This window comes from Ambystoma mexicanum, chromosome 4q (genome assembly GCF_040938575.1).
Source record: "Ambystoma mexicanum isolate Mex_15411 chromosome 4q, UKY_AmexF1_1, whole genome shotgun sequence".
NCBI classification, from domain to species: domain Eukaryota; kingdom Metazoa; phylum Chordata; class Amphibia; order Caudata; family Ambystomatidae; genus Ambystoma; species Ambystoma mexicanum.
Window position 1 is genome coordinate 984,189,874 of NC_090928.1, and position 24,809 is coordinate 984,214,682.

A 24,809-nucleotide genomic window follows, 5' to 3' on the forward strand; every position below is an offset into this window, starting at 1 on the left:
TTTGCAGAATATTTGGGCCTTCCTCAACCTGAGGTCGAGCAGCCCAAGGAGGGGGTCCTGGCAGAAGTCCTCACCCCACGACCTCCTACCAAGACGAGTATCCCGATTTGGCAGCCCCACTGCTCCTTCCTACTCTTCAGGATCATGGGCTTTCACTTCCAGCACAAGGTGCTACCCTTTGGCCTCAACTCAGCCCCCAGAGTATTAACCAGACTCATGAATGCAGTGGCAGCCCTTCTCAGGGCCCAAGGCCACCATGTCTACCTGTAACTGGACGACTGGCTCATCAGGACGAGATCACCTGAGGAGGTGTTGCACACTTCCTCTGCACTTATGAGTACACTCCACTGCCTGGGGTTTACCATCAACCTCAACAAGTTTCAGCTGCAGCCCACACAGTTCCTCGCCTTCTTAGGCCTCATCTGGGATACCAGTTCTGAGAGAGTTTTCCCCTCGGAGGACAAGATTGCAGCCATCAAGAGGGCCTTTATGCACTTCCTTACCAGACCAGTGACTTCAACTTGGTGGTACCAGCACCTATTGGGTATCATGGCAGCTCTCCTCTTGGCCGTGCCGCACTCGAGGCTCAGGATGAAGAGAGTGCCAGAATGAATGGTAAAGGATAAATTAGTAAGGTAGCACATAGTATGGCTCTCCAGGAGTTAGCACCTACAGGGCAGGTTATATAGGCAAATGTTTCTTGCACCATAGCAATTACTATGAATTGGGCATATATTTCTCCCACACATGGAACAACTATGAAATTAAGTGGTTACTTGCGGTGGAGCAAGCCTTTCAAATTAAAAGGCCTGAATGGAAAATTCATACCTTCAATACCTTTTCATGTCCAACATTAAGCTGTTGAATGGAGCATTGAAAAACAAACCTAATTATTTAAAATATTATATACACTAAATCAGTTTGAGTTAAATAGAACTCTCATTATTGAAAAATGGCTGTTTGATGTCTGTGGCAATAGCTCCACATTACACCTATTCCATCAAAAGACATTTTCTGTGTTCTGGCCCAAACTGTTTTAATTTCCTCAGTATCTAGTTGTTTGCTTTGCTAAGGCCTTGGTTTAAGCCTAATTAACCATTAAACCATTTAAATGACAGTGAGCTTCCAAGGCCGCCTGCAAATCTATACAGGTTGTGCTTTCTCAAAGGTAAGTACACTTATCTTAGTTTTTAATTAAATTTTTGTAGCGGTTTATATTGGTTAAGGTTGGGTATTTGAGTCAAGTGCCTCATTAACCAAATTCTATGTTCGGCTAATAGAACTGACCGAATGTTGGTTATTTCTCCTCTGTGGTACCTGAGGGTCATGGAGACCCTTTCTGGTTTTCCGATGCTAACCTTTGGTCATGCTCTGTTATTTCTTTAGCTGTAGAGTAGATATTTGGGCATCCAGACACTTCCCTTCCTACCTTCACTGTGTTCTTTCATGTGAAGGAACAGTTGTTCTCTTCTTTCATACTCATCCCACGCCACTCCTTTTTCAAATGTAGATTGAACTCATACCTGTATTAGATAGATTTATCGCATCTCTCCTGGAAAATACATTTTGTGGTTGCCGATATTCTTGCGAGTCCAGGGAGTGAAATACAGAAATTGTATGCCCTATTGTTGTATTTTACATAGACATGGTTTCCTTTAGGATTTACCCTTTCTTCCTCCCAATACTGGTCTCAGCTTTCCATGATAATCAGGCTATCTTAGTCCCTTCTTTTTTCAAGTTCTTTCACCCAAGCAGAGCACTCCATTCACACCCTAGATGTTAAAAGGGCTGTTACATTCTACTTAAAGTATACAGAACAAGAGGGGTTAGCGAGTGTGACGGGTCAGAAGAAGTCCAAAGACTCTGATTTTCCATCTCACTGCTGATGTTTATTAAATGAAAGGTGAAAACTTGTATCTTTCCCTATGCTATGGGTGTTCCCTACCTAACAAAACTAAGGTGCTTGTCAGTTTGTGAGAGTCCAAATCAAGATCAGTCCATTGTCCAAACTAACCTATCCTAACTCTACCACTATTAGGACAACAAAAGCACAGGAGTATCAATCCCTTCTCCTGTGAGGTGGTTCGTCACCAAGTTCAGTTCAATTAAGTATCCTTAGGTAGTTCTTGGTAACTACTTCAATCAAATCACACAGTTCTGATACCGGGTTCCTCAAGGTTTCAACCGTGTCTTTCACTCAATTATTCTTTCTTTCCTTCTTATTCTCTTCTTGTTATTTAGAGTTGTTTGCCTCTCGCCTTTTATGCAACCAGTTTATTCCTTTCTCTACATTCAGATTTACGTTTTTCCCTTTTTTCAATGTCCACTCTTTGGGCCTGATCACGACCTTGGCGGTAACGCTAACGCTATTAGCGCGGGGGCTATTAGCGCGACCGCCATAGCTCCCGGCGCTAATAGCGCGGGGTCACGAGTTGGGCGGACTTGGAAGTCCCCATTCCCTATTGAGCCCATTCGGGAATGCCCCATTCCCCATTGGGCTCAATGGGGAAAATTCACGCTCTTACCGCCGGCGGATTTCCAGCCGGCGGTAATAGCGCAAATTTTTGGCGGATTTCCCCCCAGCCAAGAGCTTGGGCGAAATCCGCCAAAGCCCTGATTCGGCGGACCCTTAAATCCGGCAGTAATAGCGCTACCACCGGATTTAAGGGTTACCGCCGAGGTCATGATCAGGCCCTTTATCTCGACTGGGACCAATTTGAGGGTTGCAGTAATGATCTTCGGTCCCCCTCCCATGTCTCCCGCTTGTCCCATTACCTGGCTTGTTCAGGGATAACATCGCTGGGCTTCCTAACAGGCTGGGACCCTTTTCTTCGTATGTCAGGTTGGCTTCTCATTTATTCTATAGTGTCACATACCGTTTCGCCGTTCTTTCTTCGGTTGGTTTGCTCTGCAACACCTCAATGGAGATAGTATCTGCGTTATTCACGGACCTCCTGGTCCACCACGACTTGCTTGCGGTCATGCCACCACTTATCTCTTGCTCACACTCAGGATGCCTTTTGTCAATCTCGTTCATGCGTCGCCTATCCTTTCCAGTGCCCCACGTCGGAAGCTGCACTTAAACTTCTCTCTAGCATCGGATGCTGCGTGTCCACGTTTCCTTCAGCGTACCTCTGCCAGCTGATAGGTATCTTGCAGGTTCTCTTCACTACCAATGTCTACGCCTCTAAGATTTATGACGCTGCACTGGCACTTCCACGGCGTAATGTCAATCTCTGTTTGATTCATACTCTGTATTCTTTCATTGGTGTTCTTCGTCTCACTACCATATAGGTTTTCCTTCACAGGTATAATCGGTGCTCCAGATTGGATTTTGGAGTGACAGTATTTTACTCCCAATTTTTAGAATTGTAGAGTAAATCCAATTTCAAGAGAGTAAAGATGATTTTCCTCCTTCGAACAAGAGTAAAAAGTGTCTCACAACTATCCAATTTGTGCGTAAAATTAAAACCTGTTTGAAAACATAAGTGACAAAACCGTTGTATTTCAAAGTTGTTCTAAATATTGCATTGCACCTGTGGAAAACATTTTCCCCACACAAGAACCTTGTAGATGCATACTACCCAGCTTCATCTTCATGATACTTGGGCACAAACTCTGTTAAGAGTTACTACAGATGCCAGCTAGTTACATCGGGTGATTCATAAATCAAGTCCCTCACTCTACCAGCATCACTTGTCTGCCTATCGGGCCTATGTTGCTGCCTGGCACTACCTGCTTGACAGCCACTTCATGTTTTTGCTTCATCTCTCTTTCCCTTTGCTACTTTGTTTCCCCTGTCTCTCACTTTCTGATGCTGTGCCTCCCACCCTTAAGTGTTGCGATGCCACATTTTGCAGCCTGTTTCTCTCTCACTCTGCCTCTCCCATCTCTGCGTTTTATTGTAGCTTTTTCCCCTCCTCTATCTCGCTGTGCCGGTTGATATAACTCCTCTTCCTATCAAGTCATTACTATGGCTAAATCTGTTTTTGCATTTTCTCAGTTGTGGTTGCTACTCTTTTTGATTATCTTTCTTGCACTGTCTCTAATGTTACTGGCCTGCCCTTCTCTAGTCTTGCTTTCTATTTCCATCTCTCCCACCTGCTATTGATCTATGTTTTATATTACTGTCTCAAAATGACTCTTTTGCTCTGCTTCTATCCCTCACTCCTATTGTATGTTTGTCCTATTATTAACACTGTTTCCCTTCTCACTTTCTTTGTTGCCCTATCATGCAGCTCATTGCTCTCTCTCTTCCGGTTGCTCGAATTCCTGTTTTGGATTGTCTCATGTGTCCTCTCTCTGCCACACCTTTGTTCTTTTGTATTGCTTAGGTTCAGAGTTGCTTTTCCTCTCCTGTTTTTCTGTTTGTCTCTCAGCATAGCACCAATAAATATCCAAAAAGCTGAAAATGCCTTTTCTAATTATAAATCTAGTGCAGCTTTACCATTGAGTGCTCCTTTTTAGATGTGTGCAAACCTTCTTATGTCCATTAGGCTGGGAATTAGAGTTAGAGGGTTGTCTGACCAGATGCAGAACTTGCTTGAATGCAGATGCTTTACTAACACTGTGTGCCATTACAAGTACAAGAGCCCATATGAGGTGTGTTTTCTGAGCCATTACGATAATAGCAGACCTAAAGTGTTGTGTGTTCTGAGCCATCACAGATATATCAGCCCGGATGAGGTGTGTTCTGAACCTTTACAAGTGTAACCTCCCAGATGAGATGTGTCTGTTCTGAGCCATTACAAGTATAGCAGTCCTCATGGGATGCACTTCTTCCGAGCCATTGCAGGTATAGTGGTCCTCATGGGATGTGTGTGTTCTACTTCTGAGCCATCACAGGTATATCATCAATGATGAGGTGTGTGTGTTCTGAGCCATTACACTTATAGCAGTCCTCATGGGATGTGGTTCTGAGCAATCACAAGTGTAGCAGCTGGGAAGAGATATGTGTTCTTGGCCATCACAGGTATAGCAGCCCTGATGAGGTGTGTGTTATGATCCATTACAAGTAGAGCATCCCGGATGAAATGTGTGTTCTAAATCACTGAACATTGAGTAGTCCTTTTGATATGTTGAAAGCTAAGTCAACTGTGTTGCCGTGGAATGTTACCTGTGTTAAGATGGATTTCTGAACTCTGTCCTGGAGGGGCAGAGGTTCAGAAGGCCAGCCTAGTTTCTTGGAACAGGGTAACTTCTGGACAAGCCAGACCAATCAGGGTAGCGATGGCGGCGGTTAAGACTAGGTCTCAAGAGAGGTGAGGGTGACTGAAAGCCCGCAATGAGCACACAAAGCAAGGACGCTTACAAATTACTCCAGACAGGTGTTATATTAAAAATATAGACACATTTATTACAAGGCCTTTGTAACATCGACCATAGAAAAGAATCGCGGTAAAACGCCAATAAACCAACACATCACAAACAATACAATATATATACAAGACCGAGGGGTCTAAAGAGTTAGAAGCACGAAATATGCAGACCACCTAGATGGGGAGGAAAACAGGCAGTGCAAGTAATCGTTAGACCCAGTTCGACATCAGAGGCCACCTAACTAGAAGGATGTCCGAGCCCTACGAAGAGTGGAGCCTTGTGCTCAAAAGTACCTGCACACGCGGGTGCCAACGGACAAAGAAGAGTCTCTTCAGGGAGATCAGGCAGTTCAGAGAGGTGAACAAAACGATGATAAACAGTTCCCCGCTACTGAAGCGCGGCCTCCACTTGTGGGCAGAAGCAGGGCGCGAGTGCGGAAAAGGGTTGCTGTTTACGACAGCGGTGGAGAGCCACAGACTCCTGCGGGAGGGCGACCGGTTAGGGTATTGACTTCTCACCGGTCCCCGATGCAGGCAGACCCAGGCTTCTCCGGTTCCGTTTCGGTACTGGCAGGGTCAGATGCGATCAGCAGGATGTCTCGACGCCATGTAGATTCCGCGACAGCAGGAGTCTGCGTCGAGGGTGTCCCAAAGGCAGCGAACATGCACAGGTTTGTTACCACAGCAGGGCAACTCTGGGAATGCCAAGTGTGCGAATCGTGTGAGAGTGCTGAGGGCACGGGATTAGCAGTAAGCCAGACGGCGGTGACAGAGCAAGGTTCCTCTGTAGGCTGGTCAGTCCACCGGATGGCCCAGGGACACTTCCGAAGACTTACATACAGGATTTGGTGAAGATGCCGAGAATAGTTGTTCCCACTATTCTGAACAGTCGAAGCGCCACTACGGGCCTTCTCGTTCAATCAGAGGCAGAGGGGTCTCGCAGGACGACAGCAGTGCAGGGTGCCAAACCTTCAGTGGGTCACCAGCGATTCCTTGACTCAGCTTCTTAGTTGCAGGATACTTGGCTCCTTATCCTTTGTTCGTGAGAACTCAGGAGATCAACATGGTAGTGGTGTTTCCAGCCTCCTCTTATCCAGAGTTCCCTTCGCGCCAAAACGGAGGGGACCCAATGGGAGATCTGCTCACAAAACACTCACACCATACGTGGGCCTATCACGGACCACGGTGGTCCCAGCCATTCAAGACACTCTAGCCTCTCTGGCACCCAGGATGTGTATTGGGAACAGACATCCCAGCCCTCATCCTGGAGGCACACACAAGGCATGCAGAAGCCCGCGAAAGAGTTGTGTTTCGTGGGAAAGTGCATGACCAAATAAGGACTGCCCCGGGTCGGCTCGACCTGGGGGAAGGTGAAGGGGCAAGACGGCCAGCGGACAGGACAAAGAACCTCATGGCATGGCCATTTTGGAGGCCAGGCCACCCATTTGGGCCAAACGCGGGAAGCGTGGTTAACATGGCAAAAAGGGGTTTATAACGCAAAGAAACGAAAGCTGCCACCAGTCCCATCTGTGACACACTTGCACATTTCATGATAAGTCCAGCGAGAGTTTCTAGGGCCATTGGAATAACTAGAGACCCAAGAGCGCGGTAATGTAAGTTACGGTGCACTCTTGTTTCATGTTGCTCAAAATCTACAACATGAGGAAAGGACTAAGGGAAACAAAGTCTCCCGGTACTGACTGTCTTAAGGGCATGTCAGTTTCCCCGTAAGAATGTAGCGAAAGCCCAGAGGAGTGCGGCGGAAGGCTGCGCTTCTCCAGCAAAGTCTAGATCAGGGTGTAAAACAGCAAAAAGTTTGGGGGTTGCCACATGGAAGGAAAATTACCTACAATTATGAAATCTTTCCTAACAACCTGCATCTTAAATGCGCGTCTCTGATGCAGACGCATCAAGTCACCTATTAACAGGATTTGAACTGACGGGTTACACAATAATCTCTGCAGCAGGGTTATTGACCCACTGAGCTGCCTTTCCGAACAGGCTGTTGACACTGAAAGGCACATAGGGTTAGACACTGGCAGTTCCACGTGAGGCTTGCCTGACATAAATAGCTTGTCAAAAGCTCTAAGCCTGTATGGACTATCCTACATTAGTCCGGAGATTCATAATGAAGCTTTGAAATGTGAATAATTGTTGGCAGTCGTACTCAGTAATCGGACATGTGAGAAACAGAAGTTTTGAAAAGCGCAAGACCGAGACGGAGGGATTTAATTATATGACAGCAATGCCATCTTCTCACACTGTTGGAGGTTGGTGGGAAGAGCTCAGACACTGTTTTTGCTCTGTACTTTAGCTTTCTGCAGAAAATGCCAACACATGTTTGTGCTTTCTTAGCAGCAGCTCTATTTAGAAATTCAGGTACTGTGCCAGAACATAGCAGTCCTACTAAGAACTGTGGGCATGATGCAATCAGCCCTGCTGTGAAGATTTGTCATTGTGCGATGACGTAGGTACGGTATAGCAGCTCTGTTGATAAAATAGGCTACTTTATCTGAATATATAGCAGTCATATTGAGAGTTAAAGGTACAATCTGTGCCACTGCAAATATATACAGCACTGCTTCTACCATTATCCATTATACCTGCTTGCGGTGGATGGTCAGAAAGGGAGTATTTTCCGACCACATGCCTGGCTATGCAATTGGTGTGCTTCAGTGATTAAAAGAAAAAGAATGAAATGCCCGTGCTGCTGCAACTGCACAGCCTCTATTAAAGCCAATTAAGTAGAAATGCAGCCCTTGTTTAAGACAATTTTCATTTAACACATTACTACCTGTGTCCTAAAGCAAAGTGCAAAGCAAGTTCATGATTCAAGATGCTTCAATATCACTGTAACCTACAAAATGCAGGCAGCTGAACAAAATGAACAAAACACAAATTCCCTTTTACATTACTCAAAGTATTATCTTGATAGAATCATTAATAGAGGAGAGTGTAAAAAATATTAAACAGGCCAGGACTCATCCCAGTTGCTTCTTTCAAGGAACTGTGTTGATTACTAAACTAAAGAGTGGATTTGCAAGCTGCTGCTAGCAAGGCTGTCACCAGTGAGTTCCAGGATTTATGGGTGTGTTACCATAAATAGCCTGTGTTAGTGGTATGCATCGAATAATTAAAAGGGCCGTATTGACAGGATTTCTGTGCTTAAAAAGGCGTTATACACACCTTATCTGGAGGGCTGGGTATAATTAGAGTGTTTGGAATACAATAACAGATTCCGGTTATTTCTTCATATCTTTCTTCGCTGGATGTTTTTGAAGGTGGGTTAGTGATATGCTGCTTAGGGAGTTCCTCATAAGAACGGAAGTCCTTGCTCCCACAGGGGGAGTCTCCCGGTGATGCCCTGCTTGCCTCTACCCCTAGGGTAAAGGCTCCCATGATTCGTCACCAAAGCCTTAGTAGCTTTCTTGCAAATATGTCCCCAACATCACAGGCCTTATAGCTTTCAAACCACCTCTTGCAAAATGTATTGTAATGCATTATTCACTGCTACCAGAAAGTGGATAGGCATCTCCTTGACAGGCCTTTTGCTTTTTTTACTGGAAGCAAATCGGTTACCTCTGCTCTTCCAAAAGCAAGGGCCTTTTGCAGACAATGAGAGGTCAGTTGTCACCTTTACGGTGCTCTGTTGCTTTCTAAACTAGCCAGGTTCTCTGCATAATCTCGGAAATACCCTTGATACCTTTTCTTGTGCCAGACATTTTAAATCCTTTTGTTGATTGTTTTTCAGGTTATGTTGCAGGTGTGAATATCTTAATTGCACACATATAATACAAAATCATTCTTTTGATGGGGTGATTTTGTATGATATTCATGTGGTTGTGGTTAATAGCACAATGGTGAAGAAAGCCTTACTTATAATTTGAGTTCTCCAGCATTGAATTTTTATAGATTCAAATGCTGTTGAATAGTCCCAGTTGTCGGGCTGGGAATCCTTAGTAACATTAAGCAGTTTTAAAGAAATAAAAGAAAGATATTGCACTCAGCTTAGTGTTCTAGAAGACTCCTCTTGTGGTATTTACCTTTCAGCCATTAGGCAGTGCCTCTCTTTGCTCCACCCCGGGAGGCGATCGTCATACTCATACTGCAAGTTCTCACGTTATTCAATGTTTTATCACCCTTTCCTTTGATTAAGTGATTTTGCATTCTAGTCATGTGGCTGTGGTTAATAATGATGATCACACGATGGGGAAGAAATCCTTACTTTTAATTCAAGTTCATCTTGGTTATCTTGTTTATAACCATAACCACCCTGTTCCCCTTCAATCCACCATTATGCGGGCCAACCACTGATAAAGGTATTCCCTCCTGACTAGCGCTGTAAAAGTAATTTGATTGAATGGAAGACCAATGCCACTGCAGTGCACTGTGCGGGTTCTTTGATGGTCCTATTTTCTTAAAGTAACAGTGGTCTCTCGTGCATAAAAGCAATCTCATTCTTTTTATTCCTTTTTTTTTAAAACTAGAGAATACAAACCGGCAGAACAGTGTTTTGTTCGTTTTTCTCTTTTTCTTTCTGTGATTAGTCATGAAAAATTGATATACTAAATTTAAATATGTTCTTTATTTCAAGGAGCAGTGCCTCTTGGGGAAATTAATTTTGGGATTCCCTGCAAGTGGAAAATAAGTTTTGTTTTTTATTATAATGAAGATGGCCACGATGGAAAGCTAGGATTACAAATCAGCAGCTTTTCCTTTTCCACTCTCCTCCACCTATTGGGAATTATGGGGGTAGCCTTGCGTTGCTCCACTGTTGCTTGCGAGTGTACAGCACTTCAGTCGGGATGCGATTTTTTGCACCTGCTCCTTAAATGCCCCTCCTTTGCCTTCTTCTTGCACATTCATATGTGAAGTGAATCCTATCTGTTGCTGTTCTTTAGTGTGCTCGGATAAATGCTTGGTCTTTTAAGTTTCCAACAGTCCAAGCTAGTCTCTTCCCTCGCTAATGTTCTGCGGCTCGAACGATTCCCGTTTCTGCTTCGGCGCCATGATGCCCCTTGAAGTGAATGCAAGCGCTTAATAAATACATTTTTCTAAAATAACATAACCGGTTTTCCCTCTGTTGCACCAAAGTCCCCAGTCGGTCAATGCGCAGATCACTTTTGGATAAACCAGTTCAATATGCCACTTCACCTGGCTATGCCGAGTTGTTTGAGTCCACTAAGTAGTTGCCCCACACCCAGCACGATGACACTGGCTAGCCAAAAACCAATGTTGATTGATGTGATGGAAGCGCTTTTCCTGGTTTTATTTTATTTTGTATTAAAGAAATGTTATTGCAATCCCCTCTTTGCTCACTTGTGTGCTTCTGACAGGTTGCAGGAGCGTTACCCAATCCCTTTCATAGAGAGCAGAGTGCAGTTGTTTCCTTGCCAGAAACATTCCGCGTTCCGCGAGTGCCAATGCCTCCGACACTCTAGTTAACGGGTGGGTGATTCCTGCAGACCAAAACACAGATTATTGGGCCCAAATGATGGTAAAATAGACGACCGATTGGCTGTTTGAAAGGCAGATGTGATGAGTTTATCAGCAAGGATGCATTTCTTAACGACCCTTCCCCCTCTTTCCCTATCATGTGAAAAAGAATGTGTTATGCTTTGGCTAGGATGGTGGACCCCATATGGCGCTAACCAGCATTCCGTCTGGAAGGATCTCCTGCCCATGCTCCCACTTCCCATCACTGGCAGTTCCACTAAATGCTTTCCAGAGGCTGTTGAAGGTTGCCATTTTTGGCACAGCCCTTTTTCATAAAATCCCTTTGGTCAACGAAGTTCCACCTGGACTCATAGACTTCTTGCCCATCCGATGTTCGTGGCCTGATGGAAGATGAAATGTGCCCACTGTAGTGATGACCTTTTCTAGATCCCTAACAAAGCGTATCTTTTTTTGCGTAAATTGCCCAACCACCCCCTCATGTGACATGACCCCCAAGCACCTATCCACCTGCCAGAATCTCTGTCCCAGCGCAGTTAAGAGGCTAAGGAATGTGAAAGCTTACGGCCTCCTGCACTTCTCTTCCCTAAGTGGGCTACACCCATCACGTTAGATTCCCCCTGCATTGCAGACTCCGTGTCCTGTAAAAAACACCGTCTCCGGATCGTGGCAATTTAACGCATTTTGAAAGGAGGCAGATGCTTTACAGTCTTATGACCTGGCTGGGCACGTTCCGTGTTGCCATCTGTGTCGGTGCCAACCATTTAGCGGTAAGAAAAACGCTCAAACATCTTTTCTGATCCTTTAATCACACCTCTATCCTGCAAGGTAGAGCCTTGAATTGATGCTATTTCGTTTGCGAGCTTCGTTACACAAATGTATTTGTTCACTCTGCTATGATTTTCTTCAATGTTCTCTTGTATGCTTCCACCACAAAAATGACGTAAACACAGACAGCCAGACCACTGTAACAAAATCATTTAAATTGACTTAAAACTGAAGCAATGTTTATTGGATGTATGCCCCCAAAACCTTTGGCGAAGTTTAATGTAATCGACTATCCTGGCAAAGATTGCTACATAAAAAAAACAAAAAAAACAGCAGGGTAGACCAACTATCTCCATGGCCGGCTGTTAATCTTACCACATGCTGCGTGGACTGTCGGAATTGTTATTCATAAAAAGTCATCAAGAAGTGTGATAGGGCACCAGTCGCCCCAAAGCATGATAGTTTGCTTCTACAGACAGCCTGCAGATTGAGAACAAGAACCCAGCCACCTAGGACCCATTAAGAAACTCCTGATCGAGTCTTCGTCACTGAATCCACAACCCTTTCACCTGAGGAAACCTCACCCTTCATATTATGACGGTAGCTCGGGGTGCTTCAAGCTCACTGGTGGTCTCTTTAAGGGCCATTAAGGCTGGGGAGAATCGCAGGGCAGGATGAATTGGACCTCTGGGGATTTTGTGTGCAGCAAAGGGACGTGGCTGAAATGTGCGTTAAGACCCTAATCTTAGGAGCAAGTGGGCCTCCGCTCGCAGTGGATACAGCTTTGAGTGACTGGTTAGTGGAAGGGGACCAGTGGAAAAACTGGGCTAGAGGTTTACAGCTAAAATACTCCTAATCTCTTAATGCTGCACTGCCCACACTTTGATTTAACAGTGCTCTCTCTGCAAGTGCCAATTGGACGTCATTGTGTAGCCCATGCTGCAAGATGGTGCAGCGAGTGAAATGCCCTACCTAGATTCCTGTCCTTCTAAAGTCGATATATTAAGTACCATTACATTGTGTAATAACACCTATTTATTACAGGGCTTAGAGGTGAGAAGAATCTGTCATAAAGCGCTGTACAAAAGGAAGTATTACTATTATATTAAAGAGGTGGTGGAATTAGACTAAAGTAACATTTGTAAACACCATTCCTTTCCCCAACACTACAACCTGAAAATGCCATTTCTCAAAAGCAATCAGTTTATTATAGCTCAATAGATTGGACACTTGTGGAGACTCTCGAATTGTTCTATAAAGTACTCGTCCTTTTGCTAAAACTAGAAACAATATAAACCCTAAATTAGGACAAATTAAGCGCAAAGCAGTTAGTTGTAACAGCCAGATTTGTGGACCAAGTAATGCATGCATTGTAAACTAGTCTTTACAAGCTGTTCCAAACAGTTTGTGACAGACAGTATTGATGTATGCGCATCTGTGGAAGGTGCTTTGTCGCCAAGGGGTAACATTAGTCCCTTGTGATGCGGCAGTTGCTCAGGCGACAGTGGGCACTTTGTAAACGAGCAGAGAGAATGGAGGCTTTAAGCATCCATAAATTGACAGCCCACTTATTTATTGTAGCCGGGGGTTGTGTCTCGTTTGCTTTGACCCTGTGTCCTCTTTGGGGACCCGTACAGCACCTGCCACTTTTAGCCGCACAGAAATGCCAACGCGTATTTCCGAACATCTTACAGCAGCAACTCTGGAGCTTTTGGTGGAGGGGAATAGGGCTTTAAGGACTGGGATCCCCATAAACCTGTCTTCCAAATAATTGTAGCAAAATAAACAGTCCTGAATGTTTGAGGCTGGAAGCCTTGCTCAGTGAAAGCGAACCTTCTGGGCGAATTGGCAGCTGCGCCTAGGCTGACCTTGCGAAGGCAACAATGAAGTTTTCTGTTCAGCTGCAGATTTTAAATCATTTTTTATCATGCCTGTTTTAATTCTCAATGCGATATTTGGAGTATGAAATACGTGTTTACTGATGTTTTACGAGTTCCTTACTTTAATTGCATAAGTGGACTACACGCGGAAAATGTTAACTTTAAATGCGTTCTCTGTCTAAATAAAGTACTCTTTTCTTTCAGGTTTTACTTGTACTGGATACACGGACCCAGGAGACTTTTATACTGAAAGTAAGTTTAATACCTTACATTTTAAAGGTCCATGATAGATATGTTTCGCAGTGCAGAGGTTGGTAACCCTCGCTGCTTGTGTCTATTTTAAGGGCCAAATACTCAAACAATTCACAGGTCCTAGTGGTCTGGGGTGAGATGTGTGGGGTACAACATGGATCGACGAAGCATCTGTGCTATATCCTGAAGATTTTACACTATCCCAATCACTGCTCTAGTTGTGCAATGGCACCAGGGGTAACCAGACCATAGTATGTTGAGTAAGAAGGGAAAATGAGGGCAAAAGTGTGTGGGAGGGGGAAAATTAGTAATATTGTGGGGTGCTTAAAAGTAACAAAATGGGACCATAGAATGGGATTTACACAGAGGGGATTTTTTTTGTTTTTGCATTTATAAGGCGCTCTAAATCCAGAGGCATCAAGGCACTGGTTACAACATGTAAACAGTGTTTCTGTTTAGATCCAGGAAGTCCGTAAGTGGCTCAAACAAGGGCCAAGTCCCAGGACAAAAAGCAAGGTCTTAAAGTGTTTCATGAAGGCCCAGTACAATTTTTCTGCTTTTAGTGCCTGGGGTAAAGCGTACCAGTTCTTGGAGGCATTGACCGGAAAGCTTACTCCCCACAGATCTCTTCAACCTGAATCTGGAGTTTGAGTCAGTGAGTATGGGAATCGTGGGTGGGTGGGTCTTGTCGATTGAGCCTATTTGAGTTTTTGAGAGCAGTATCTGGGCGCAGTATTTGAAAGGCGTTTGTGGGTGATGGCTTGTGTTTTGAAGATAATACGCTCATGGATTGGTAGCAAGTGCGCACTTCTTCTGGCTGAAATATGCTCACGCTGCAGAATGTTTAGTGCAGCCCTGAGGGCATTGTTCTGAATGACCTGCAGTTTGTTGATGTTACTAGTGGAAGTGCCTGCAACTAAGGCATTACAATAATCTGGTTAGGAGCCAATGAGTGCCCGGGAAATGGTAAAGCAGCGGTCTGTGGACAAAAAGGGTCTGCAGGCATTGATTAGCTTGTTGGTGTATGCAGCAGAGGACGCAATGTCGTTGACCTGCCTGGATAGAGACAAGGTGGCATCTAGGTGCACGCGCAGAGTCTTGACATCACCGGATGCTGGGATGGTGATGTCATTGATGGCGAAGGAGTTGTAGGTTTGGTCAAGTTTGCCGAGTGAGATTTACGAGCCGACCAAAAGAATTTCAGTTTTTATCATCATTGATATGATATATGATATGAGCAGTCCTGCAGTCACCAGTCAGCAGTCTGTCCACAGTGCCCATTGTCGTGGGAGGAGAATCCACATACACCGGCTGACATCCGCAGTGCGGAACGCGGAGTGGGAGCAGAGTTAGAGCAGTCCTCTGCAGTCGTAGATGTCAGGACTGAGGATTGGCTTCTTGGACCATTCAGTGGAACAAATTCCACAAACTTTACAACCCACCCAAATAATGCAGCAGCAGTCTACGTTTTTGAAAAATCCGCCGCCTCTAGATGAGGACCTGGGGCAACGTTGCCTTCGGAGCCACGGGAAGAAAACTTCACTGCACTCTAAGCAGAAGAGCCATCCCCCCGCCATCCAGCATCACAACGGCGGCGTTACAGGACAAATTTCCATCAGGGCACTGGGGGATCGTCTACCCGACTAAGCCTTTCAAGCCCACGGGCAATCTGCGGAATAAAATGAACACATCAACAGAAAAACGGGACTTAACCATGCAGTTCAGCCCCCCCCCGTCCGTCGCAGCCTTCACCAAAGCAAGATCTGATGCTCTGCTGCCTTTGGGAAGGCAGCCTACATCTCAGTCTCCTGGGCGACCCGCAAGAGGCTGCTGGAGTCAGATCCTACGGCCGTCCCTGCCCACCGGCTACCACCTACTGCTTCGGCGAGTGGTCCTATATACAAGCTGGTCGGAGGACCGATCGTTTGGGACCTGGAGCTGTTGGAGCGGGGCAGCAGGGAGGAGTACCGCATGCCTGCCTCAGAGGCCCTTTGTGGTACAGAGGAGCCGCCGTGCATGCAATGGCGGCGAGAAACCTCAACTCTCCACTACTCCTCTGCCATACAGTGGATTTGGATGTCCGACAAGCGCAACACTTTCAAGCCGTGAAGGAGGTTTTGAGTATAAAAATAAGTGCAGCAAACACTATAGCTTTGATACATGCGAGTGCTGAGCAAGATCAAGACCAAAGTGACACAATTGGTATTTCCCTCAGCGATGAGGATCAGGCCCTCATCGCTTACAAGAAGAACTCAACTAGCCAAATCCCCGCTACAAAAGACCCCTATGTGGACTCACATCAGGGTTCTGCTCTTGACTCCAACCCGGGGGAGCGAAAGCCACCTGAGGCATCTCTAAATGACCTACTGCGGGAGCAGCTGCAACCCCACCCCCACGAACTGCTGTCAACTAAGAAATCACAACCTCAAAAAATGAAAAGAATACCTTATAAAAAAAGAGAAAGGGGTAAAGTACAAGGGGGCTTAATTCAAGAACATACAGAAAATAAAGGCACAAAAAATAACGGAAACAAAGAGAAAACTGACGCAGGGAAAGCAACTAAAAAAATAAATTCTCGGAAGATCATGCTACCAACCCCTCTACTATTTAGCGCCTTGATCAACTTTTTAAAAAAAACAAGGCAAACGGAAGCTGCCCACAGAAATTGAACCATTGGATGCTGAAATCCTAGAGGCATTAGAAGACACCCAGCCCATGCCAAAACCTAGGAAAACAACCTTCGTCCCTGACAAGTTCAAGGATATGCAAATGGCTCCTGTCTTGCAAGAGGGTGAAACAAGAATGCAAATTAGCGAGGGGCGAGTAGAAAAAACATGCTCTGGATACTGTGACTCACCCAAGCCCAGCACAAATAGTGTCAGACACTGAACCCCTCGACGGAGGTCCCCAACCCAGAAAAAGACCCTATTGATCTAACTGGGCTACTTCCTCAAAAAGAACATCCACTGGGAAGAGAGATGAGCAAGCAACCATGGGCCAAAATATACCTCCCCAGAGCCGACCTCCGCAACATCCCGTCGGAAATCGCTAACGACTTGATACCATCAAGACAGGAAAAGGCTGGCCCATGGACATCCTTGCCAAGGTTAATCCCAGTGGGAGATGACAGCACGGTAGCTGACAAAACTAGTCATACAACTCTAACACACCAACATGCAGAGCTTTCGGCAACTCCGCTCAAAAGTAGAAGATTGAGTGAACTTCCCGCTGAATTACAAAAAGACTTGCCAAATAACAGACGGGACTTGGCAACAATAATGTCTGCCATAACAATTGCCATGGCACCCTTCTGTAAGCTCTATGAAAACATTAGTAAATCCAGCAAAGACAACACATCATTATTAACATCAATTCAATCAAAACTAAGATTCTTGTAAGGATACATAACGGGAGTCGATCTGAAATATGACACTCTACAAGCAAACTGGGAATCTAAGCTAGCATCCCTTGAAGCCAAAATGAAGGAAAGCTCACAAAACGGGCCATTAGATCGAGCAGGCCTGACAAAAACTACACAGGCGGCTCAAGTCAGTCTAAATGAGGGAGTTGCACCAATTTCCAACAAACAATCCAACGAATCTGACAAGAGAAAAATCCTACCAAGCCAAGACCAACTTAATAACATCGCAGACAAACGCCTGTATAGATTCCTCAGTGCAACAGAAAATAGTTTTAAAAGTATCAGAGACAGATCAAAGAGAAAACTTGAAACAATCTCTATCCACAGCCCAATCGGTAGTCAAAAGTTTGATTGGCCACTCGGGCCTCCAATGTCAGGGGACCAAACGACGGGCTGCAAAATGTCTACAACTGTCGATCTCACTAAATCTCCAAGAACCCCGGCAGACTTCCTGGACTCAAGCCCCCTAATGAACTTAACTCAGCATCTGGAGCCAGAGCCAAATGGGATCGAACCTCTGGACCAGACAGGCCTAAACAGCATTTCAAAAGACGGCCGACACGGATCAAGGGACATTCAGAGGTCTTCAAACTTTTACTGGTTGAAATCTTGCCAAAGAATAAACACACTCAACGCAAAACCGAGAGCGAACACAAAGAATTTATGGCCGCCCGCCCGCCCGCCCATCAAAAACAGAAGGAAAAACTACAGATTCCCAGAACGACCCATAAGTGACCCAAGTCGGGAACTCCCAGTCGCCTAAACAAACTCAAAAGCATCAAGTGCACTCAGAAAAAACCCGTTCTGACGACCCGAACTTACATAAGACCCAGGTTTTTAAAATAGAGCAAACACCTGCAAACGACAAATACATGGTGCCAAACCGCAAAACGGTTTTGAGAATACTGAAGAACATAGTTATCTTCCAAAAACTGAAAACTGATGATTTCACGCTAATTGAGCCTCATCATAAAGATAACAAGGCCAAAGCTTACCTCCACATCAAAGCAGTAGCAATTCAAGAGGTTACACAGGAAGCAGGTAAAGAGCTAAAGCTAACTGTTTTCGCGCTCTCAGAAATCAAAGTCCCGGACACTCCATCTAGAAAAATAACAACATAACAAAAACGAACAGAAAGAAATACTTCTCCAAAACTGAAGACTATCATAATTCCCAGAGGAGAGAGCCGAAGCGACCTTCTGGGGAAAACAGCAATCAAAGATCCTTCAAATATCCTGTATAAAGTGAGTCTTCCCAAAACACTGAAGAAGCCAAGGAACAGGCACAAGCTAGATCACACTATCCCAGGTATGACAGGCTATATGGCCGACAACGTATACAGAGCCACAGAGAAAGTGACTCTCATAGGAACAGAAACTACAGTCAAAGAGAGGCCAGACGAGAAGGAACCACTGTAGCATCAACAGGCACTTCTGCGCATCGAAGCAAAGTAACCCTTCCGAGCGGGCCATGGAAATGGTTAAAAGCTGCCTTAATTCCCAGCTCCAAGAAATAGCAATTATTAAATCCAGGGACTGGACATCACTACAAAAAGTCACTGATCATGGCTTCCTGGAACACAAGAGGACACAGACACTTAACTAACCCCGACAGCCAAGACTTAGGCAAATTCGATATCTTGTGCTGACAAGAGACGTGGCTGCTGGAGAAACCGTCTATTGACGGCTTTGCAATTGAGACCTGCCCAGCAGTTAAAGGCCTATCAGGCCGACCGTCAGCTGGCCTTCTCCTTGCGGTCCGGTTGGGATCAGATATAGAGATTGTCGAAAAGATAGCAGAAACATATGGCATGCTAGCAGCCCTCACCCATTGGAAGCACCTCTCACACCCCATGGATAACGACCAATTTGGCTATTGTGACAGTCTACTGGAATCCTCAAAAAACAACTGCAACCGAGTTCTGTAGCTCCGTGGCGGATATCATCGACACCATTACCATCGATTGGAACACTACATGTATAATTATTTGTGGAAATATGAACGCGAAGTGTGCAAACCCGACAGCTCAAGACATCACAATTTCCACCACTATGCTGTCAGAAGAGCGGGTTCTGGCATGGCTAAACCTAATGACTTCGCAGAATTTACATAATGCCGCGTGGGTCAAAGATTGGCAGATGCAGATACCTACATGGGAAAGGGGCAACTCTAAGGCTACCCTGGATTACATTTTTGTATCCAGTGCCTTGCTTCCCTACATCGAATCTTTCAACGTCATAAAAACAGATGCTAGTGATCACAATATGCTGTCAATTACATGGGCATCGACCTGCCAACAAAACAAATACTTTCCTTCTTCAGTTGAGGTCAACAATCAACAAACAAGGCTACGATTAACAGCCGCCAATATTAAAGACCTCACAAATCAATATATTGGTTAAGTTCAGAAATCAGTACAGTAAGAAAAAGACCAAACTATCTCCCACTACTTATTGAATACTGGGTGAAACCCAAAAGAGGAAATAAACCCATGACAAATACCAACCATATATTTAATAAAACAGTGGTGGAAAAAAAGAGCATTAAGAAAATTGAAGAGAATCGCCAGTACAAAGAACACCAAATCTACTTGGGCAACTTGGATAAATGAAATAACATTTTTTAAAGCATGGCTAAAGACCTACAAAGCCAACCTCTACCAGATTGACGCAGAAGCGATGTTAAGAACTTTGAGCACCAAAAGATCTTGCGACTTCTGGGCCTTAATTAACAAAATGAATGCCAACTTTGACTCCCAACTTGCCAACTCAGTTTCAGAAACAGTATGGGGCAGGTTTTTTTTCAGAAATCTTTGCTGCTCCACAGAATGGTGGGGCTATAGTCCCCAGAACCTCAGACTCACCCTGGATCGACTTCTCCACAAAAGAAGACATAACCGAAGCAATCAAAAAGCTTAACGTCTAGAGCCCCTGGCCCAGATGGGCTAACCAATATCGATTTAAAGACTCACACTAAGGAATGGACAGACTTCATCAGCTTCCTCTTTAAACAGTGCAGAAAAACCAGACATATTCCTGCTTCTTGGACAAAAGCGATCGTGGTGCCGATTTTCAAGAGGGGAAACAGAGAGGATCTGGTGAATTATCGCCTTATAGCTCTTCTGGATATCATTGGAAAACTCTTCGCTACCCTTCTGTTGGACCGCTTGCAAAAATGGCCCAAAACAGCGCCATGCGCAGACCCCTTCCAGATGGGATTCCAAAAAAGTGGGAGCACCGGAGTGAACATCCTCCTGCTAAACATAATCGAGTCAAAGATCGAACAAGGGGCTCCAACTGTATTCTTGGCCTTTGTCGACTTATCACAGGCGTTTGATAAAGTAGACAGAGTGATTTTAATGGACAAATTAAAACACTGGAACTGCCCAGAGGAAGTGTTGGATCCCATAATAGATCTACACACGCAAACATCACTACGTGTCCATCTAAACCGACAAGGTCTTCTTTCAAAAGAAATATCATCTGAACGAGGGGTCAAGCAGGGATGTCCTTTGGCACCTGCCGTGTTTGTGGCTTTTCTCGGAGACTATAAAGACTCAGAAATATCCACTTGAGCTTTTCCACCAAAAATAGGCAACACCCCGGTTTCCCGGATCCTCTACGCGGATATGATCTTACTTGATCAGACACCTACAGGCCCCCAACGGCAGTTAGATAATTTGGCAAAATACATGACAACTAACAATCTTGTGATAAACAACACCAAGACAAAAATTATGATCTTCAGCAAACACAACCAGAAATGCAAAGTCAACGCAAACTGGTTTTTAAACAAAGTCAAAATCAAAGTGGACCCAAACTTTAAATACCTTGGAGTTACAATCAATGTTTCTTCGAATGAACAAAAAATGCAGCAAAACCTGTGGGAAAAAACAAAAAATCTGGCCTCCCAAATGAGAATCATTGACAGGAAATACGGAAAGTTTTCCTTATTACCAGCAATCAACTTTTACAAGGGATAAGTTGTACCATCCCTGACGTATGGAATGGATGCTACATTCACCATGCCGGCTTCGATTTGGTCCAAATTAGGATACTTGTGGAAGACAGTGCTTGTCCTCCCAAATTCAGTCTCAATAGCAGCTCTCAGAAGAGAACTGGGATTACTGTCACTAGAGGCAACTGTTGAAGTCCGCGCAATCCAACTCTACAGGAAAACCTTGATTCAAGACTACCTGCCCATATACAGGCTTATTGACGAGGAAATCAAAAGGAACAAATGTAAAACACTAAACAAGTGTGTCGAAGTTCAAAAATCTAAATTGACCGACTTGGCGTGTACCTTAGACGACCTTATGGGTAATCCGCAGAGTCATTTTTAAGATGAAATGTCAAGATTGGATCAAAACAGGAGATAAAGCTGCTGCCAACAAACTGCTCAGACACCTCCCCCCGACCTTTAACAAACTAAAATTCCCCTTGGCCTACTGTTTGAAATTCCCAGACAAAAAAACTGCAAAAAACTTTAAGAGCTCGCCTAAATCTCTTGCATACTCTGGAGATTCTAGCAAAAAGAATGCTGACAAACATTACGACCTGTGGACTGTGCGAGAAGCACGACAAACAGGAAACCGTGCGACATCTGGTTCTTAATTGCTCTAGCCTGAGTCAGGAACGAACAGTGTTTCTTGCTCCACTATGGGCTGACTCAAAGATGGCTGAAGAAGAAACGTGGTGGTTCCGTCTGATCGCTGGGGAAAAGTTGAAATGGTCATTTGCAACAGCCAAGCTACTTGAAGTAGCTTTTAAAAAGATGAATTCCATACAATGTCAAGCGACTAGAGACGCGTCCTCGTCTGCCTTATACATACATCTCGGAAAAGCGTCAGTACTTCGTCCTTCCGGCGACCGTCTGACCACCAACTTGCTCAGTCTTTGTTTTTTAAGAAGCACGGAACAAGGAACCTGACATTCCATCTAGCCTGGCAGCATTTGCCCGACCTTGTAAAAGTCCATTTTCTTTTTGTTGACTATACACAAGTAATTAAAAAAAATAATAATATGATATGGCATTTATAACACGCCTGTACACAAGTGTTTCTAGGTGGTGCGAATCATTGAGGCAAAGGGGGTGGGAGGCCATCCAGGCTTGTATGGATTTACAGAGGGAATGAAGGGTGTTGTAATCAGTGGCATATCGAGTGAGGGTAGGAGGATCTGTGGATCATCCACATAGTTTGTGTAGGAGACGCCTAAATCATCCAAGCGGTTGAGTAAGGGTTTGGTAAAAATATTGTAAAGGGTATGATTTGATGTGGCATTTTAACGTGCCGGTACTCAAGTGTTTCTAGGTGCGACAAGATAACAAGTGGGAAACAAGGGAGGACAAAATAACGATCTTGCAAGGCCTTTTGCCATTCAGATCGTGCAAGTGTGGGGAAGAGGGAAGGGGAGAAGTGCCAGGGGGGAGCGGAAGAGGGAAGTGCAGTTAACTCACAAGTGCTGCCAGCGGTTGGCTCATAAGTGCAGAGAGAAGGGACTGTAGGGTTGCAGATACACAGACTCTTAAGTGCGGGGGAGTCCAGAGGCAGTGTGAGGGCAACTGGATATGCAGGAGCCTGGGCCAGAGTTCAGAGGGTGACCAGTATGGAGCAGTCAGGTGCATCTGCAGGGGAGAGGAAGAAAGAAAGTGGAAACAAAAAGGAAGGTCTTGAGTTGCTTCCAGAACCAGAGGTGGTACTGCTCAAATTTGAGAGAGGCAGAGAGGCTGTCCAAAGGGAGTCCCCAGCTGAGGAGATAGACCTGCCCCCAACTCTCTGCTTGGCAAAGCGCCTTTTCCTTGGGGGACGCCGCAGGAAAATGGGGGGGCAGGGGCATTGGCACAGAAGACTCATATGCACCTGTCAGTCAGAAAGGAGGAAATCCAGATGATGGCTTTGACAGAGAAATGGGCTGCTGGGGATAGACACAGAATTTGGTGGTCCACAAGGTCAAAGGCCGCTGATGAGTCAAGCAGTAGGAGGAGGGCTGCGTTACCGGAGTCTTTGAATTCGTCAAGTTGCTTTTTTTAAATCCATCTATGCAGTTTCTGTGTTATTGCCTGGTCGGAAGCCTAATTGTCGCAGACGAAGGTGGTTGTTAGATTCAAGGTGTACCTGGATCTGTAAGTATGCAGCACAATCCAGGATTTTGAGGAGGGAAAGGGACAGTGGTGATTGAGTAGTATTTCGTTTGGATGGGCGGGTCTAGGGTGGGTTTTTTCAACAGTGGAAGGACCCATGCATCCTTTAGGTTGGCAGGCACTGAGCCAGTGGTAAATGAGGTATTGATGAGCGTGGCGATGAAGGATGCAAATACTTTGGCGGAGTCCTTGATGACAGCAGTTGGGCAGACATCGCTTTGGCAGCAGGTGGGTTTGAGGCCTTTGATGATCTGGATGACATCAGTTACCGAGACTGATTTGAAGTTAAATGTAGGTAGGTTTTGGGGGAGCTGGAGGTTCAGTGACGGAGGAGTCTGGAAGGTTGTTAATCAAGGAGTATTTTCTAAAATTAGGATCTTCTGAAGCGTGGTGATTTTATCTAGCAGGTATTTTGGATATTGGCGCACCAGGTTGCAGGTCTTTTGTGCAAATATTTGGAGGGGGAGCGGGAGATTAAAGCTTACGCATGATCGCAAAGAGCTACTGCGAGTTTGATTTTTGCATTGCTTATTCTTGTATTGTAGATGGAACTTTTTGCGCCTGTTCGTATTCCCTTGCTAAGGAAAGGAAGCCAGCTTTTTTAGATTCCGAGGGGTTGTTCCTCCATTTTGGTTTCTGCCTCATGTTTTTTCAGGTGGAGGGCTTTGAGGTCAGCAGAGAACCAGGCATTATTATGTGAGTTTGATTTGGCTTTACCCTTGGTGAGAGGCGCTACGGTGTCAATAGCTCGTGTAAGGTTCAGGTTTTACATATTTACCAGGGAGGCAGGGTCATTAGCAGGAGCCTATGAACTGGTGAGCTCATCCAGTAAAGGCAAGATACGGATTGAGGTTATGTTGCAAGTGCACTGTGTAAGTGTAGGAAGCAGGGGCAGTAATATGGTAGGGATGGGATTAGCCACTGGAATAGTGAATGAGATAATATATTCAGGCCAGAACTAGGGCAGGTTGGAGGGGACTGAAATGTTACAGTTCAAATAAGCTAACCAGTACAGGATGTGGCCTTTGGAGTGCGTGGGTTTGAAAAACCCATGGTGACAACAAGTAAGACAAACACAAGTGATCACAGTTCAAGGGTGTTTATTGAACAATGAATGCTGTATGCAGGTTGGAAAAATGCTTATTCTAAACCTAAATCTCGAAGGGAGCAAGCTTCGACCATCAAATGAAAATAAGGCCGTCCTAGTGGCGTTGTGGCAAATAAAAAGGGCCTGTACTAAGAAAGCTATTGCCAAACCTTACAACTAATAACAAAAAGGGTGTGGGATAATTCTCAAGAAAAGAAAGAAGTGTTCTCAAATAATATGTCGGGATGTGTTAGCTTGGGGTCCCCCTTTCCCAAGTTTAAGCATGGGGTAAGATGGGAGCTTGGAGCACAGTACAGTATCTGGCTTCTGCAGCATGAGATAACAGTTCTAATGGCAGCTCTCAGGACCGTCGATGGCCAAGTCTTGTTTAACAAATGAAAATATGTTTCCAATGTTCACTGGGTGATGGGTTCACCACTGCGTCCCCCTCTTCTGGGCGCTGACCCCTCTCAATTGCTTACCACAGT

The 24,809-nt window shown here is 45.0% G+C and overlaps 1 protein-coding gene across 6 annotated transcripts in view; it reads left to right on the forward strand.

The window, feature by feature from the left end:
• The window catches only part of RPS6KC1 (ribosomal protein S6 kinase C1), a 1,976,431-nt gene that overhangs the window by 1,330,567 nt on the left and 621,055 nt on the right, over positions 1–24,809 (forward strand). For all 6 annotated transcript variants that reach the window (XR_011268209.1, XM_069608548.1, XM_069608550.1 and 3 more), the window contains one exon: positions 13,625–13,672. Coding sequence is in view for 5 of the 6 variants with exons in the window: in XM_069608548.1 (XP_069464649.1) it covers positions 13,625–13,672 (48 nt within the window). In the remaining variant the exon portion in view is untranslated. The remainder of the gene's footprint in view (positions 1–13,624; positions 13,673–24,809) is intronic.